At 31.1% G+C, this 16164-nt stretch overlaps 3 protein-coding genes across 7 annotated transcripts in view; 1 reads left to right on the top strand and 2 right to left on the bottom strand.

The window, feature by feature from the left end:
* Nucleotides 1–177: 177 nt before the first annotated feature.
* Nucleotides 178–3504, bottom strand: LOC119837903 (ADP-ribosylation factor-like protein 3). Its single transcript, XM_038363691.1, has 5 exons — nucleotides 3233–3504; nucleotides 2899–3159; nucleotides 2044–2176; nucleotides 1416–1519; nucleotides 178–1141 (listed from the first exon to the last, which is right to left on the bottom strand). Exons 1-5 carry the CDS (start codon nucleotides 3233–3235, stop codon nucleotides 1097–1099), a joined length of 546 nt encoding a protein of 181 aa, XP_038219619.1. The 5' UTR covers nucleotides 3236–3504; the 3' UTR covers nucleotides 178–1096.
* Nucleotides 3505–3780: 276 nt separating this feature from the next.
* On the top strand, nucleotides 3781–5724 carry LOC119837905 (H/ACA ribonucleoprotein complex subunit 2-like protein). Its single transcript, XM_038363692.1, has 2 exons — nucleotides 3781–4136; nucleotides 4437–5724. The coding sequence occupies exons 1-2, from the start codon at nucleotides 3898–3900 to the stop codon at nucleotides 4666–4668; spliced, it is 471 nt and encodes a 156-aa protein (XP_038219620.1). The 5' UTR covers nucleotides 3781–3897; the 3' UTR covers nucleotides 4669–5724.
* Nucleotides 5725–6002: 278 nt separating this feature from the next.
* The window catches only part of LOC119837901 (rho-related BTB domain-containing protein 1), a 25633-nt gene continuing 15471 nt past the window's right edge, over nucleotides 6003–16164 (bottom strand). For 3 of the 5 annotated variants that reach the window (XM_038363685.1, XM_038363686.1, XM_038363688.1), the window contains 7 exons: nucleotides 15854–16024; nucleotides 14811–14998; nucleotides 14044–14113; nucleotides 12666–12799; nucleotides 12000–12121; nucleotides 11330–11423; nucleotides 6003–10981 (listed from right to left, as the gene is read on the bottom strand). In XM_038363685.1, coding sequence (XP_038219613.1) covers nucleotides 11347–11423; nucleotides 12000–12121; nucleotides 12666–12799; nucleotides 14044–14113; nucleotides 14811–14998; nucleotides 15854–16024 — 762 coding nt within the window. In that variant the 3' untranslated portion in view covers nucleotides 6003–10981; nucleotides 11330–11346. The remainder of the gene's footprint in view (nucleotides 10982–11329; nucleotides 11424–11999; nucleotides 12122–12665; nucleotides 12800–14043; nucleotides 14114–14810; nucleotides 14999–15853; nucleotides 16025–16164) is intronic. The other 2 variants (XM_038363687.1, XM_038363689.1) reach the window with 1 other exon arrangement.

The raw sequence follows: 16164 nt of genomic DNA, 5'->3' as shown, positions 1-16164 counted from the left end.
AAATTTATTTAAAAACTTAATTGTAATGAAAAAAAATGGCTGGATTTGGTGCTAAAATGTAAAAATACTTGCATTTATTTGCATTTACCTTTAATTTATATTTTTACTGTACTTAACCTCTGTAGATGTAAATACTTATTTGTAAAAAAAGACTTGAATAAAATACTTTTAATTTAATATGCTTTTATCATTATATATTACCTCATTATTTTAAAGTAAACATGACTAGCTAAGAGAAAATGTGCAAAAATAATTTATCTCGCACTAACTTACATGTATAAAGATTTTTTGATGATACTCCATATTACAGATAACAATAATTAACTAACAAGGACATATTTTCATTAGATTTAATTAATTGGTGAAACTCATTTTAATTTTATTACATTAAATAAAATAAAGAAAGGAAAAAATATTTTGAAAAACGAATGCACGAAATGTTCGCTGTAACTATTTTTTAAAATACGCATCATAAAAAAAAACATTATTACAATTACCAAATACTTACTAATATAAAAAATACAAAAAATTATGGAGAAAAAGTGGGCGTTCCGGGACGGAATATGAATTTGAATCGACGACTTCCAAGCAGTATGTGATATATCTAACTTAACATTAAGCGTATTAAATTGTGCTTTGTATAGGTATTAGCTATTTATGTAACGTAAGAAGCTTAATTTTACCGCTTATAAATAGCTAAAGAAATATTCTTATTTACGTATCTCTTTGTTTCAAGCTGTAGTTCTCAGCTCTCACTCTAATATCATACAAACAAATCGATGAAAGAGAATAAGAACGCATTCCTTATCCCAATTACCGGTTATGTGATTTTGGCGCCAATTTCCTGTTAAATGTCATTTCATCAAAACAAAATGTAACTATTTTGTTTCCATAAAATAATTTCCTATATATGTTATAATTTTTAAAAATAGAAAAGGCTATGTAATTGTTATCCAAATATTAAAAGATTTGTTTATCTGTGACAATGTGAAGGAATCTACGTTAGTGGCTTATACGTAAACATGGAATCTCTTGGTACAATATTCTAATAATATGATGGATAAATGATGACGCAACGAATACTCTTAATTTGGTCTTATTTCTTGACTGGTATATTCTTACACACCCACTCCATGCCTTCCTGTAATAATAAAATAACTATTACAATATTAAATCGTAAAAATACGTTTAACCCTATTGATTTTTACAACAGCTTGATTTTTTTTTTTTTCAAGGAAAAATTACAATAGGTATTAGATTTATATTATATGAGAATTCACTTGAAACATAACAACGAGCGTTCATCTTTTAAATTAAATTAAATGCCGAAAGTAGATAAAACAAAATACTGAATTAAACTTTATAAACATCAATTGCCTTTCTTTTAAACACTTTAGTATATTATTATATCATACTTTAACTCCAGTGCTGTCCGTAGCGACGCATGCTTGTATCTGCCAAGTGCGATCTCGAATCAAGTGCAGGCCGAGATGCTGTGCCACTTCACTCGCTGGCAGGGCTATTAAGATGTTGCTCAATTTTATAACCACATTTTTAATAAACTGAAATTTAGATATAATTAGATACTCTAATCATATTAAACAAAATATCTACACGCGTGGAGCCGAGACTAACAGTTATTTACAAAGACTAATAAAATTAAGGTAACTATTTATTAAATATTCAAGAATCATGTTTTTTTTTTTTTGTTTATTATTACAAGATTCATTAATAAATAGTAAATTGGCATAGAGCACATGAAATGAATGATGAGTGATGACTAAAAGATTCAAATAAATTTTATAACACAATTTAATAATTACAAAATATGTGGAGAATCAAAACTCCAAAATATACTATCTAATTACCAAAACGGTTTCTAAATTTATTTAATGAATCATTTATCTGAGAAACGAAAGGTTCTAGATAATACAAAACTATTTGATCAGAAATATGTCACTATTTAATATAAGATACAAAAACATAAACAATCCCACCAAGTATAATACATAAATTAAGAATTTTAAAAAACCAAACACAAACCAGTAGATAAATCCTGTTTATTAGCATACACCAAAAGCGGTACTCCCCTAAGTTTCTCATCTTGCAACAATTCCGCTAATTCATAACTAGTTTCCTGCAGTCTTTGATGATCTGAACAGTCAACTACATATATCTAAAAACAGATAAAGAAATTGTTAAAAAATTTAACATATATTTTGCCCTAGGTTAAAATTTACACATACATAAAGATAAAAAAAAAACCAAAACAGATCAAATATATACAATATAGTCATTTAACTTCTTAAATTATATACTTAGTAATATTAATTTGTTTGTAAGGCTAGTTGAAGCTTGATCTAATAAGTGTATTAAAAATAGAATGTAAGATAGAAGCAAGTGTTTCAATATAAATGTATTTTTTTTTTTTTTTCAATTCTTATTATCAAATAAATGTCAAAAACTTTAACTATGTAGATTATGGCAGTGTACATATGACAAGTACCTAAATTATATATTAACTGGTTTTGGTACATTTTTGGGTGTTATCAAATGAAATATAAAAAAAAAATAAAGATGTACTTAGAGATATCTTGATAGAGGTATAGCAAAAAAAATTCAGCATCAATAATTATACAACATTGCAGGTACAAGTAACTACTTGGAATACTTCACTTCTTTTATATTTTATTGATCCTAATTTACAGTGCCATCCCTAGTTACATTCCTTTTTGTTTAATATGTAAGATTGAAATAAAATTCAAATGTAGGTTTTCAATTGTGGCTTGTGGTGAAAACAAGCAAAGGAAGAAGAAATTTATCTATGTGACTAGTTCAAATGTGTTACAATTGTGTATGCTAAAAGAGCCTAAAATTATTGAGAACTAATATACCTACCAAAATATCGGTATTTTCGAAATAATTCCTCCAATATGGCCTTATTTTTCTCTGACCTCCTATGTCCCAAACATTTAACTTGAACCCATTGGATAATACTGATTTTATATTAAATCCAGCTGTAGGGGTCACCTGGGTGACATCTTCGGAAGCTAGTTGCTTAAGAATTGTTGTTTTTCCTGCATTATCCAAACCTAACAATAATAAACGCAGTTCTCTCTCAGTGGATGATCGCAACTTTTTTAAAATACTTAAAAGACCCTGAAAATATAAAGAACCAATAACAACAAATTTATGTAAATAGGGTCTACTATAAACAATTAAATCCACTTACCATACTTTTAGTACAAGTTTTGTAACAGAAAATTAGCTTGATTCAATAAACGCAAAAGCGTAAACATTGTTGATGCGACAGCGTTACCATGGTAACAGAACAAAAATTAAAGAGGAATTTTGGAATGTCATCCTGCAATGCGATTTCATTAACTCTTATGATACATTGACACACACATTTTATTTATTTCCTGTTTGTACTCTTCTTGTAAAGGTGCACAATAAAGAGTTTTTGATTGATTGATTGAGTGACACATTTGCTTATGTCCCTCCTTTTAAAATTCTAAAAGGGTTATCGTCACACTTGATGTCCTAAAAATTTAAAAAAAATTTAATAGCATATTCTACATTAAATCGTCGTAAGTTGAGGCCAAAAAAAGCTGAAAAAATATCACCAATCTATAATTCAACATTGATAGAATTTCCACAACAATGCTTGTTCGATAGTTTAGTTATAGTCTAGTAGCGTCTATGATGAGTGTATTGACATTAGTTTGAAATCTTAATTTTGTCAACTATCAAACGTCATATGTCAATTGTCAATGTCAATTAATATTTGTCGAATTGAAATAACGCGTGAATTACGAACACACGTGTTGTAGCCTATACATGGTACTTAAGTTAAATATTTTATTGAATTAACAATATCACTAAATCTACTTAAATATGGGCAAAATCAAGCAAGAACCCGTAGACCAAGAAGACGTAAAAGATGTGAGCATTAAAACAGAATCATTAAGTTATGATGAAAAAATAGATCACTGCAGTGTTATTGCAAAGCCGATGGCTTCAAAAAAACTAAGCAAGAAGATATACAAATTAATCAAGAAGTCTTCAGGACACAAGAATTATATTAAGAATGGGCTTAAAATCGTCCAAAAACAGCTGCGATTAGGTGAAAAAGGGTATGTTTACTAATTTGTTCACATACTAACTTTGAGGTTATGTATACGAATTTATCGTTTTCTCAAATTCCAGCATACTTTGCGATTATAAACAAGTTCCATACTAAATTTAGACAACGTGGAGTCTTTATCTTGATTAACTATATAATAAAATACATAATTATGTTTAATTTGTTACATACGTTACACAGAAATTTGCATGTCGAGCATCTATGAAATTTCATCCAATATTAACACAAGTAGCAATTTGCAGTATGTTTAATATGCTGCAATTTCACTAAAGTTACTATTATATTTCAGTATTGTTGTCTTTGCCGGGGATATTTCACCAATTGAAATAATGTGCCACCTTCCTGCGGTTTGTGAAGAGAAAGACGTACCATACTGCTACACTCCAAGCCGAAAAGACATTGGAGCTGCCATGGGCACCATGAGAGGCTGTATCATGGTCCTTGTTAAGGAACATGAAGAGTACAAAGATCTATATGATGAGGTTAAAAGTGAGATCAAATTGTTAGGACACCCATTATAGGCAGAGAAAATTTTAATTTATAAGAGAAGCACATGTATATGTGGACTGTTTTTACAGAGAAAGATTTGATGGTTTGCTTACAGAGTTTGTTCTGTTGTCACACTATTTTACAATCATCATCATCAGCCCATATATGTTCCAACTGCTGGGACACAGGCCTCCTATGAGGGTTTAGGCCATAATCCACCCATACTGGCCAAGTGTGGGTAAGTGAGATGCCATTTCCTCTGTGGTTGTTCTCTTGCAAAGAGTATGCTTAATACTAGCACTAAACAAAATTACATAACATGTTTGAATATCTGATCAAATTTGACATTAAAATCCATATTCAACAAAATCCAGAGTTGCAATTCAAGAGAAAGAATAAAATAAAATAATGAGAGAGAATAAAGTAAAGATTAAAAAAAAATGTTTACTTACAAACAATGAATAAAGAAATAGTAGGCTTATGCTAGTATGCTAGTATTCATAAATATGTCTAGCATCTGGAGATAAAATAAATTGTAATATACCATAACAATAGAACAAACATTGTGATATGAGAAAATGTTATAAAAAGCATCTAATGATTTATTTTTGCAGCAGTCTTACCAGATAAAAAAATTAAGTAAATAGCAAAAAAGTTGTCTTAAAATCATACTAGAGTAAAAAATTATTCCACAATGAAGCAAAGATATAAAATTCTGTATTTCATCAAATTATTACATAAGTATGCATGTTAAATAGGAGTTATTTTTCAACAAGGCATTTAAGGCCTCCTATTTGATGCTTAAGGGTCGCCACACACTGGCCACGAAATGCCGTCACTGGTATATTTTGTGTAGTTTTCATACATTTCGTATGTACTATACCGTTGATGCCGGAGGCCCATGTGCGGCGACCTTGATGTCGTTTACAAAGGAAATAACACCAATTACTGAGTAATTATTACATTTTTAAATGGACTAATAGTCTAGGTTTCGCATAAAACACCCAATTAGGATAACTAGGTTTTAAGCTATATGTAAGGTAAATGTAATTCTATGTTCCAAATGGGAATAAACATCAATTTAAACATTTGTTTTATTTATTATACAATATTCTGCTAGGACAATTAAATTCCAATGCAACCTCATGGTACCTGAATGCAAAACCCCATGAGATATGAGAAGGCATAAAGACAAGGTAAAAATAAATTCAACATCACAATTTATCTGCTATGATTACTATATGGCCATTCGGCCGACCAAACAATTTGATGACTTATATTGTCAGCCAGGCTTGGCTTGAGGCGTCCTCAGATATGTATGTAGTGGGAACAAATGTATAAAAAATTATGAAAAGAAACAAACACATTTACACATACATTTATTAATTACACTTATTAAAATCTATGGGTAAAAAATGGCAGATCATTATTAACCAACAGTGAAGATTGGCAAAATACATCAGACATTGTTATGCACTAGAATACTAAAACGCTTAAGCTACGTAATTCTAGAAATTCAAAGGTTTCAGACAACAGTTTCTAATTATTTCCTAAGATCAATGACAAAAGTAGGCCCCTATTTGAAATCTTACCAATTATTGCTGATTATTTAAAATAATATAAATTGTGTTCTCAAAATATCTTTTAAAATTTAATATTTTTGCGTTTCTTGCCTCATACCATATACCTACGGTATATGCACCAAGGAAAGATTCAATAGAACAAAATAATGAATTGTATTGAACAACACAAAACAGAAATTTGGGATAAATAAACTTATTTTAGCCCTACACGCATAAAATAGTCAGATTCTTGTGTTAAATAGGTAGGGTTATATAATTATGAAGGGTGATATCTAATTCCTGACCATTTATTTAGAAACTGCTTTCTGAAATAATTATTTTGTGTACATAAGTGTTTTCACTTTCGCCCATACGTTATCAATTAAATACTAATCATTGAAGCAATTATTTACGAATTAAACCCTGCTTCAGAGTGCAAAGACGACGAGATCATTATCTTATGATTATCCAAAAAAGTGTGATCCGAAAATACATTTTTATTAGCAATAATGCCGATTTTGTACTTAATCTGCTTAATTTGTGATTATCATAAATTAAACATTTGAAAGCAAAATCTAGTTAATATAATAATGATTCTTTTATGCTTATTATTTTAATGTGGATTATAGGACTAGAAAAAAATATAAACAAAATTTTATGTTAGACCCGAGATAGGTTTGTACAGTGCCACACATTCATAAATCAAATTCTTTAAATGGATGAGTACTTTGATATGTAGGCGTGAAAATTGTGGAAGATTTTGTCCTTTATTGAATGCTCTAGAAGTTTATATAAAATAATGAATGTAGGAAATATATATCTAACAGCTATAGTAAAAATTTATTGAAAAATATCGAGTAAAGTGCAGTAATTTCTTATTACTATCATACTGTTATTTAATTTTTTTGTTCGCTAAAACTTAAAACTATGTATAATTGAAATTATAACACCGAAGAATAAAATATGCATCACGGCCAGATTTTGAAAATAACAGATTTACTATTATTTGAATCAATTCTTTATATTATCTACAACCGATTATGCATGCAATTGTCCAAAGGTTCTCCTTTATTCTTCTTTTGTTTGAACAAAAAATTTAAAAAGTACCGCGATAAAGTGGTCCAAGCAGAAGCGGAAGACCACGGAATTTCTCAATTAAAATTAATTTATTGCCATAGCTGAAAAATTTATAATTTAAAAGCAAATTCTTAACTAAACTATACTACATACCATCTTACACTTTCTTCACACCGCGTGTTTGATGATATTTACCCTTATTAAAAAAAACAGGTGCTTTATATTTTTTAAAAGAAAAATCGAATATGGAATAAAATAAACTTAACTACAGCGTTCACCTAGGCATCTAGACACACGTGCAAACTCTAACTCTATCCAAAAAAAAAACACTAAAATCCAACTGCACATTGTATTCATCTACATTTCTGGTTCATATTAAAATTTTACAATTGTGCGCAATAGGTTCATACATAGAGGATTTTATATTTGCTTCGATAAGATATTATTTACATTGCAATTTTATTGCAGAAATCATTTTTATACTATAAGGATAAGCGACGTAGCGATTTAAACATAATTTTGGGTAATAATTAAAACAACCTCACATTACGCTTCTCCACACGTTCAATAAGCATTAAATGCTTCAAATGGAAATAAAAATATGTGATACTGTAGACACGTAAAAATATTATAGAGGCAACAATTTTTTTAAGCTAAAAAGCAATGGCGAGGAGTCAAGTTAGCCAAAGATGGCAAAATTATATATAACCTAGAACTTGTTTATGACCGATATTAGAACAAGTTGTTCATAAAAAATAGGCGATTATAATGGCAAGAGTTCAAAGATTGCTTAAAAAATAGATGCTTTGCACTAAGTTTCTATATAATTAACTCTTTATAAGAGAGCATATCGTTTATGAGTGAAGAACCGATAACTTCGCTTAAAAATCACAGTTAAGACTATCACAGTTTCTAAATAATAATACATTTTAGATTAAGCGCCACTAAGCACACACATTATTATTGCAATGTACATTCAAATCAAATTAAGTAATAAATTATATATAAGTGTATTGTAATAACTAATTACATTTAAACAACTATCCAACAAACAAATCTTTCGTACAAACAGTTCACCAATGTTACTAAAGGGGGGAGTACCACTCCAAATTCTTAAATGGGACCAAAAGACAATAATTATCAATCAAATATAAAAAGAATCACATCAATCGGTTAAATATTAACAGAGTTATCCAGTAACAAAACCAAAAAAATATAGCAGTCGATTTTACGTTTTTATGAACGTCAGTTAAAACGGCCGCTCTTGCTTGAATTCTTTGAAAAGCGCTACGCGACTAATCTACTTTCAAACTGAACTCTAAACAGTGTGTTTTGTTTATTTACAATCATCTATTTTATTTACACAATATATAAAGCAAATATGAAATAACATCACCACTTTGACACAAATTATTACAAATAAAATTTAATAATATAAATTAGGACGCACACAACAGTGAACAGATATAAGATGTGCATATGTGATTATTTTAGCTAACAATACTAAGCACAATTCTCAAAACATACCAACCAAAAATCTCTTGCAAGTAAATTAATTTTGATCGACTTATGAAGAAAAAATGTAAGTGTACAGGTGTTGTAGAATTTTCATATTTGTCTTTCTGTGAAGCTTTAAGCTACCAAACCATATTAAACAGTTACCAATGCTGCCGTTTATCTATCATTCTTATATTAATTACGCATTTTAAAATTATGTCATTTTCTTGGTTTCATCAAAACCATTTAAATCTACAAAAGCACCTAGCTTAGAGGGCAGGACATCGTTCAACCTCTTTTCTTCATCGAAATTGTACGCAGAATAGAATAGATTTAAATTGATCGTCGACGGTCATGTTGCACACCCTGCATATCCTAAAAACATCCAATTATTTTTTTTTTTATTAGACGTCGGTAATTTGCGTTAAATTAAAAAAACAATCATGCGTAACAGCCATTGATATAAAAAATAATATCATGTGTATAGCTATAAACCCATCATGCACGCGTTTCTTGTCATGTAACATGAACGTCTAGATCTTGCATTAGAGCAAAACTATAAAATGTCAAGGTGCAATTTGACAGATATGTCACAACTGTTAAGTTGTGGCGGGAAATTTTAATCTGCGGACGAATGGTTCTATTCAAACTCTACAAAATATTAATGTTATTCGAAAAACCAAATATATTATTAAAGTTTAGAAATTTTACAGAATTTTTTTACTAAATGAGGTGTTTTAGTAAAATTAATTTTCTTAATAGCCGGGACATAATAAAGGACTTAAATAATGCATTACAAAGTGATTCTTCATGAATTATTATACAATTAAAAGATATCGTATGCGCTTTATATTGCTATACATTAATAATGCTAAAAGTTCTCTTCATGTAAACAGTCAAGATTTAAGGCATGTTTCCAATATCTGTACTAAAATCTAGCAAGGGTTTTCTTCCATACTTCACGGTTATTAAGTAGGTATAGTGAAATATCACCAAAGAGTTATCAAATACTATATAGGTGTATGTGATACTATGAATAGTTCTATATTATAATTGAGTGTTTTATACATACAATTTTTATTTGTATTATCAATTTTATCATGTTGTTACTGTTTCTGCAAAGGGAAAGTTACTTGTAACTAAATTTTCATTCTCAGACCTCGAACTACCTATGAAGCCCAATCTAATAACTTTTAATTAATTGTCATTCTTACTAACTTACACCTATATCATTTGACTTAAAATCTCTCTCTGGTAAAGTTAGAAAAAGGTGAAATTAGGCATATATTGGCATCGGTTTTATTAACGCGATATATCTGCCCTGGTAGTAAATAATAAGATTAAATGAACATTTTCTTTTCTGTTCTGTAAAGGGCAGTGCGTCACATGTTGTGATAAGGTATTTATAGCTTACCTCTGGAAAATACTGTAAGCTCATTGTCTTTCAGTCAAATAATAAAAGAGAGACAGTAGACGTAATTACATTTTATAAAATATGGTATGAAGATTTTTTTTATCTTTAGCACAGATATTGAATTAAATTAATGAGCATCACTTACATTAATTAGTGGCCGACCTATACGTCTACAAAAATCATTACGACAAAATCACATTCCGTATTTGCATTGCAAAATATTTGTAAAACTAACCGACTTAAATGTATACTTAACTATAAGACAAGACAATAATAACCAGATGTCATTAAAAATTCGAATTTAGTGCATTAATTAAATTGCTATTTTATCATGGATCGCTTGTACTGTATCTCTGATTTACAGGCTATACCTATGAATATTGACATTATTATTACGTCACAGTGCTCTTTGGTATAAAGTTAGGCTGTATGATAAAGTCATTTGTACGTTCATAGAGCACGATAGAAGTTTTTATACATACAGTCAACTTTCACGTCAAAGTTAATAATTACTACACTAAACCGTCAACTCAATTTTGTGACAATCAATACAAACACCTTAAAATGAAACTAACCAAATTTCCCGCGTTTTTATGACACTCCGTTCAAAAATATTCTGTTGTCAACAAACGAGTGGATTTAAATTGTGTCAATATTTCCATAGATACAGACCACAAAAGACGAGTGCGTATATTACAGTGGCGTTAAGTGTATATGTGAAATAGAATTAGTATAGTCAGTATTGTACTCATGAAGCACATGGAGACGGGCAGGAGAACCGCGAGACGAAGCGATCTGGTGATGAAATACACATTATAAAATATTTATTACACTCAAAATATAGTGGACAACACTATAATTAACTTGCTTGTTGTCTCTAATTCTTGATTGCGCTTTGATTGATTTTTGGAACATCGATAAGTGTATTCAAAGGTGCTGGATTCGACTTCTAGTGGAGATCATTATTAACGTTTTATGTTATATAATATAACCCATGTATCGTTGTACATGACGTCATGCACTATCCAAATATTGTAAATTATATTAGTTTAGTACATTATTAAACCGACCGAAAACTTTTTAATGTAATTTTTTGCGATTTTTTTTTTATATTTTCATGTCTGGCAAGCGCACGCTACTGACCTCCAGTGCGGCAAGTGTCAGAGCGGCTGCTGCGGCTCGGTGCGGCACAGCGCCGTCGACGCGTCCGCACCGGCGCTCTCGCGGCGCACCTTACCTGCGTACACGTTATACTTTAGACTTCCTGTGTGTAGATAGATAATAGTATATGCTAGGTATATAGAATAGTTATGTTGGTACTGTATGTAGAGATAATAGCAGATATAGATAGACAGTAATAGATAGAATAGTTTTTTTTTAATAATTAATACTCAACTGTGCCACATTTCGTTCCAAATAAACAATTTTGAAATATAGAAATTTAAAATTTTAAAATTACAAATAAAAATTACAATTACAACAGTTGATTACAACATGATTTACACAGATACTATGCATAAATACTTTGGGAATGGAAATTTGTTCCTATTGTAGGAAAGATCAAATCTTTCAAACTCCACAACATATTTTAATAAAAATTTTTTTTAATAGATAGAGTTAATCAAGAGAAAGGTTTCTTATAATATACAAAGAAGCATAACGAACATATACAAATTATAGCTAGTACATAAAATTTAACATAGAAGGGAGCAATTTCTAACTGCCCTACTTTTCTATTCCTTCTAACACTTGCTTACCTAGACAATTGGAAAAAAACACTATAACAATTTTAATATAATAATTGACCACTTACTAGTAAAACAGAGACAACCAGTCTGCTGGCTGGCCTGGAGGGAGGTGGTGGGTCGAATTTCCTTTAACTCTTTCGACTGTTCCGCTAAACACTTCTGATAGTAATCGTACTCTTTGACATACCTGCAATCAAATATGTCTTAATAATATTTAAAAAAAGATTAAGCCGCTAACGCATAGACACCTTACTTAGCGGCCTAGCTAGGGTTCTATACAGTAAAAAGATACACGCTAAGTTCTAGGGCCTAGGCGCTACGATCCCTGCCTTTGTGGCCGCGGTCTAAATATATAATTGTATGTATCTTGTGTGAGTACTCTTATAACAAAATAATAGGATAGTGAAAAATTTGGAAACAGAAATATTCCAAATTATATTTTCATAGACTTTTAAGTTCTTTGCATTAAAAATGTAAGATATCGCTAAGTTAAAGCTACGCGGGTTCAACTAGCATCACGATGTTAATTTTCTATTCTGGCAAAGAAATTGAAATATCTATTAGTAATCATAAAATAAACAAAATGTATAAAAAAATAAGTGCTCTTTTTTATATGCAGCCAGTATTTTTTTTTTTCAATAAAAATTAGACGTGTTACTTTTCTATGTGGGTAATACCATTAATTTTTGAACATCCATAAATCACAATGAAAATAAAAAAAAGAAACTCACCAAACCGGCGGCCACCTATTATCGGCGAGGTACTCCCGCGACGCTTGCGAGAGATGCTTCGCTCGACACACGCGGTCGTACGCGCCGCACAACCGCCACGTGCACCATTCCGATAGATTGTGCGCGTTGTGCAACTGGACATAGCGTTTTATTAGTTAACTGGCGGTCCGCCACGGCTTCGCCCGTGGTACATATATAGCCTACCTATAGCCTTCCTCAATAAATGGGCTATCTAACACGGAAATAATTTTTCAAATCAGCCGAGTTGTTCCAGAGATTAGCTCATTCAACCAACCAAACAAACAAACAAACTCTCCAGTTTTAATATATTTATTGAGATTACCTGGTTGAAAGATAAAACTAAAATACATAATATGTAGCCAACATTGGCTTATGGTGTACGGAGAAACATGACGTTTGCATGATTCATGTATGTTCATATGTTATGTATTACATATGAATAAATAAAAAAAAATAATTAAATTTGTATACTACTTTTCAGAAATCAATTTGTGCAGTTCAAATTGTGCATGCTGTGCTAAGATTTAATTATGTGTTACTGTCATATTTATATTTAATTCATAGTTGTGTGTGTGTCTAACAAATGTTGGTTGACCAAATAAATATATAAAATAATTATAACTGGCACTGACTTTATTAACTTTGGTATAACTATCCTTAAAAAAATATCAGTATTTGTATGTTAATATGTGGAAATAGGAACTTTCCCACAAAAGGTTTTTTTAATTCATCGGGGGATTTCCAAGTATTTGTAACCTCAGACTCATGCTGTATAGAAAATTGTTTAAAACTGTACACTTAACGATATAAAAAATATATTTAATCAGGTCTACTGAATGTACAAATAATCATACATCAATCAAATCGTTTCGCAGCAATTTTCATACAAACAACTGTAACACGAGATTTCCAATTATAAATATAAACTATTCTCGAAACGAAGGTCCCAATCTCGAAACCGAAAGGTCGGGGTTCGAGACCGGACGAGCGTGCCGGAAGTAAATTGATTTTTGAATTTAACAGCACATGTGGATAACATCACCACTGCATAAAACGGTGAAGGAAAATATCGTGAGGAAACCGGCATGTCCAAGAATCAAAAGTTCGACGACGAGATGTGACATCTGCCAACCCGCACTTGGCCAGCATGGTGAATTATGGCCTGAACCCTCATAGGAGGCCTGTGTACCAGCAGTGGGAACATATATATGTGCTGATGATGATGATGATTTTCGAAACCGTCTCAAAGCAAAAAGCTTTCTTCAAAATCGGTCGAGCCTTTGAGAATAGATTTAGTAATAAGCACACGCACAGAAGAAATATATACGTAAAAATAGTATCAAATATAGTTAATTACCTTTACAGGCTCAAGCAATGACAGTGCTATTTCGACAACTTGATCTTCATCGCCAACTCTGGAATCAAGGCTATATTTTATTTATAAAACAATGCAGTTTAATGATTTTTTTTTCTTTATTTAGAAATATAAAAGGTCGTAATAGGACCTTTTTTGCTACCATTTATATATCTGTCATTCTTGTCCATAAAGAAAAAAAAAGCAATCAGAGATATAGATAATAACGAACGTTGTATATTGATAGGAGCGTCTTGTCAATTTTCTCAATTGCAAATGGCTTTCGATATTTCTGCAAATGTTATATTAATGCGGCTTTTGCGTATACAATACTAGCTTCAGACCGGGTGTATTCGCGCGGTGCTCAAATTAATAATTAATTCACGCTAATATTATTCTACGACTTCATCTTTATGAGTTATGCACGCACTTATTTATTGATTTAATTTGGTTGTAAGAATTACCATAGATGTCAGATACGTTTATGTTACCAAGACATTAAAGTAGTGTACATGAAGGATGACATGCACTGCCCGCTTTTAAGATAAGGGATAAGGAAAAGATTGATGACTAGAAAGAGGGAATGGGCCAAGAATGGTGAAGAAAAGAAAACGGGTCTCCGGCTCAAGCATTCCTTACGAAACACAGTAGCCCAATTCGTGCCGAAGCGTGCTCGACTCCGACATTTAAAAAAGTCAATCTTGAAATACCTTGTACAATTTTCTGGATAATATTGGATATATTATCTTTATTAGCTCCATTACACTCACCTATCTTGATGTTGCAATTGGTCTATAACCCTAGCTTCGACCAAATTGACCAATCTATTCATACACAGCCTGTTCGCCAATTCCAATAACTCCAAACACCTGGTCGGTTCGACTGTGGGAATCTTATCCGAATAGATGTAGCAGAGCAGGATGTGAAACGCGTACATTTTCACACCGGGGAATGTTATCTGCGAAAATGAACCTATATTATACGTTTAGTCTTTGTTACTGGAGAATGAATTAATGCTATAGAACGGTCGCTCGTAATTCTTTGTAAATGAAACAATTATTGTTTTGGGAAATTTTGAAAGAATAGGAAAAAAAAGATCACGAGGCGTTTTTTGTCAAACCGTAGCAACGCTGCAACGGTTAAAATTTCTCATTTATAAGGCATTTCAATGCTATAAAACTAAAAATTCAATTATTGTTTTGTCAAAGAGATATACACGGTGGCCTGGGCCAAAAAGTCGTGAGTCAAACGTAATAGGAGATCAATTCCAACAAAAATATTTCTACAGCATGAGCACAAATCAATTATCATATATTAAAAACCCCAAAATAAAGTTATGGAAACTCAACTATCCTATATTTCACAAATAACCCACAGTATACCAGTATACCAATCATTATCCAAAACATGAAGTTAAGAACAAACAAGTATAAGATAGTATACTATCTTTACATATTTATTAATTACTAGGTGTCCACGCGGCTTCGCCTGTTTTATATATATAGCCTATGCAAATCATCGAAATTGCAGCTTTCCAATGGTGTAAGAATTTTTGAAATCGGTCCAGCAGTAGCATACAAAAATATCAATACAAAAGTTTCAAAGGTGTAGTTAACAAAGGTAGATATGCAGTGTACTAAACAGTTAGACCAAAGCATACATTGATGCAAAAACAATTTCAAGATAACAAATATAAATAAAAATAACTTGCTTATATCCATTTGTTAGTAGTAAATAGCTTCAGTACAGCTCACAAAAAACCTACTTCCATATGAGAACAGCTTGAACCTGGAATATAGAGAAAACCACTCACCACTCTAGAAGTGCTTTCCCTGAAGTGTCCCTGAAACATGGCCTTCATGGGGTCACATCGAGCCATCAGCATGGCTCTGTGCGCCAAGTGGATGCCGTCGTCCAGATCGAATGTGACGTCAGCAAATAAATTCCTCTCTACGTACATGTCTCGGAGTCTTTGAGGGAGCGGCTAGTGATAAAAACATATTGTAATAACATTTTTCACAAAAAAACTAATTTAGTATCGAAATAGGAGCAAAATTTAAATGGGATGACATGGGAGGAACTTGCAAATAAAAAAATAATCAATATCGGTTCATCCAATCGAAA

The sequence above is a fragment of the Zerene cesonia genome, chromosome 29 (genome assembly GCF_012273895.1).
Source record: "Zerene cesonia ecotype Mississippi chromosome 29, Zerene_cesonia_1.1, whole genome shotgun sequence".
NCBI lineage: Eukaryota > Metazoa > Arthropoda > Insecta > Lepidoptera > Pieridae > Zerene > Zerene cesonia.
This window is presented reverse-complemented; position numbering and strand designations above follow the sequence as displayed.

What these genes read in the sequence shown, in the direction of transcription:
- LOC119837905 (XM_038363692.1), top strand. Translation starts at nt 3,898, where the DNA reads ATGGGCAAAATCAAGCAAGAACCCGTAGACCAAGAAGACGTAAAAGAT. An exon ending in CTGCGATTAGGTGAAAAAGG is followed by an intron (nt 4,137 to 4,436) that starts GTATGTTTACTA and finishes ATTATATTTCAG; the next exon opens with TATTGTTGTCTTTGCCGGGG.
- LOC119837903 (XM_038363691.1), bottom strand. An exon ending in TCGAAAATACCGATATTTTG is followed by an intron (nt 2,177 to 2,898) that starts GTAGGTATATTA and finishes ATCTGTTTTTAG; the next exon opens with ATATATGTAGTTGACTGTTC. An exon ending in CGGACAGCACTGGAGTTAAA is followed by an intron (nt 1,142 to 1,415) that starts GTATGATATAAT and finishes TTATTATTACAG; the next exon opens with GAAGGCATGGAGTGGGTGTG.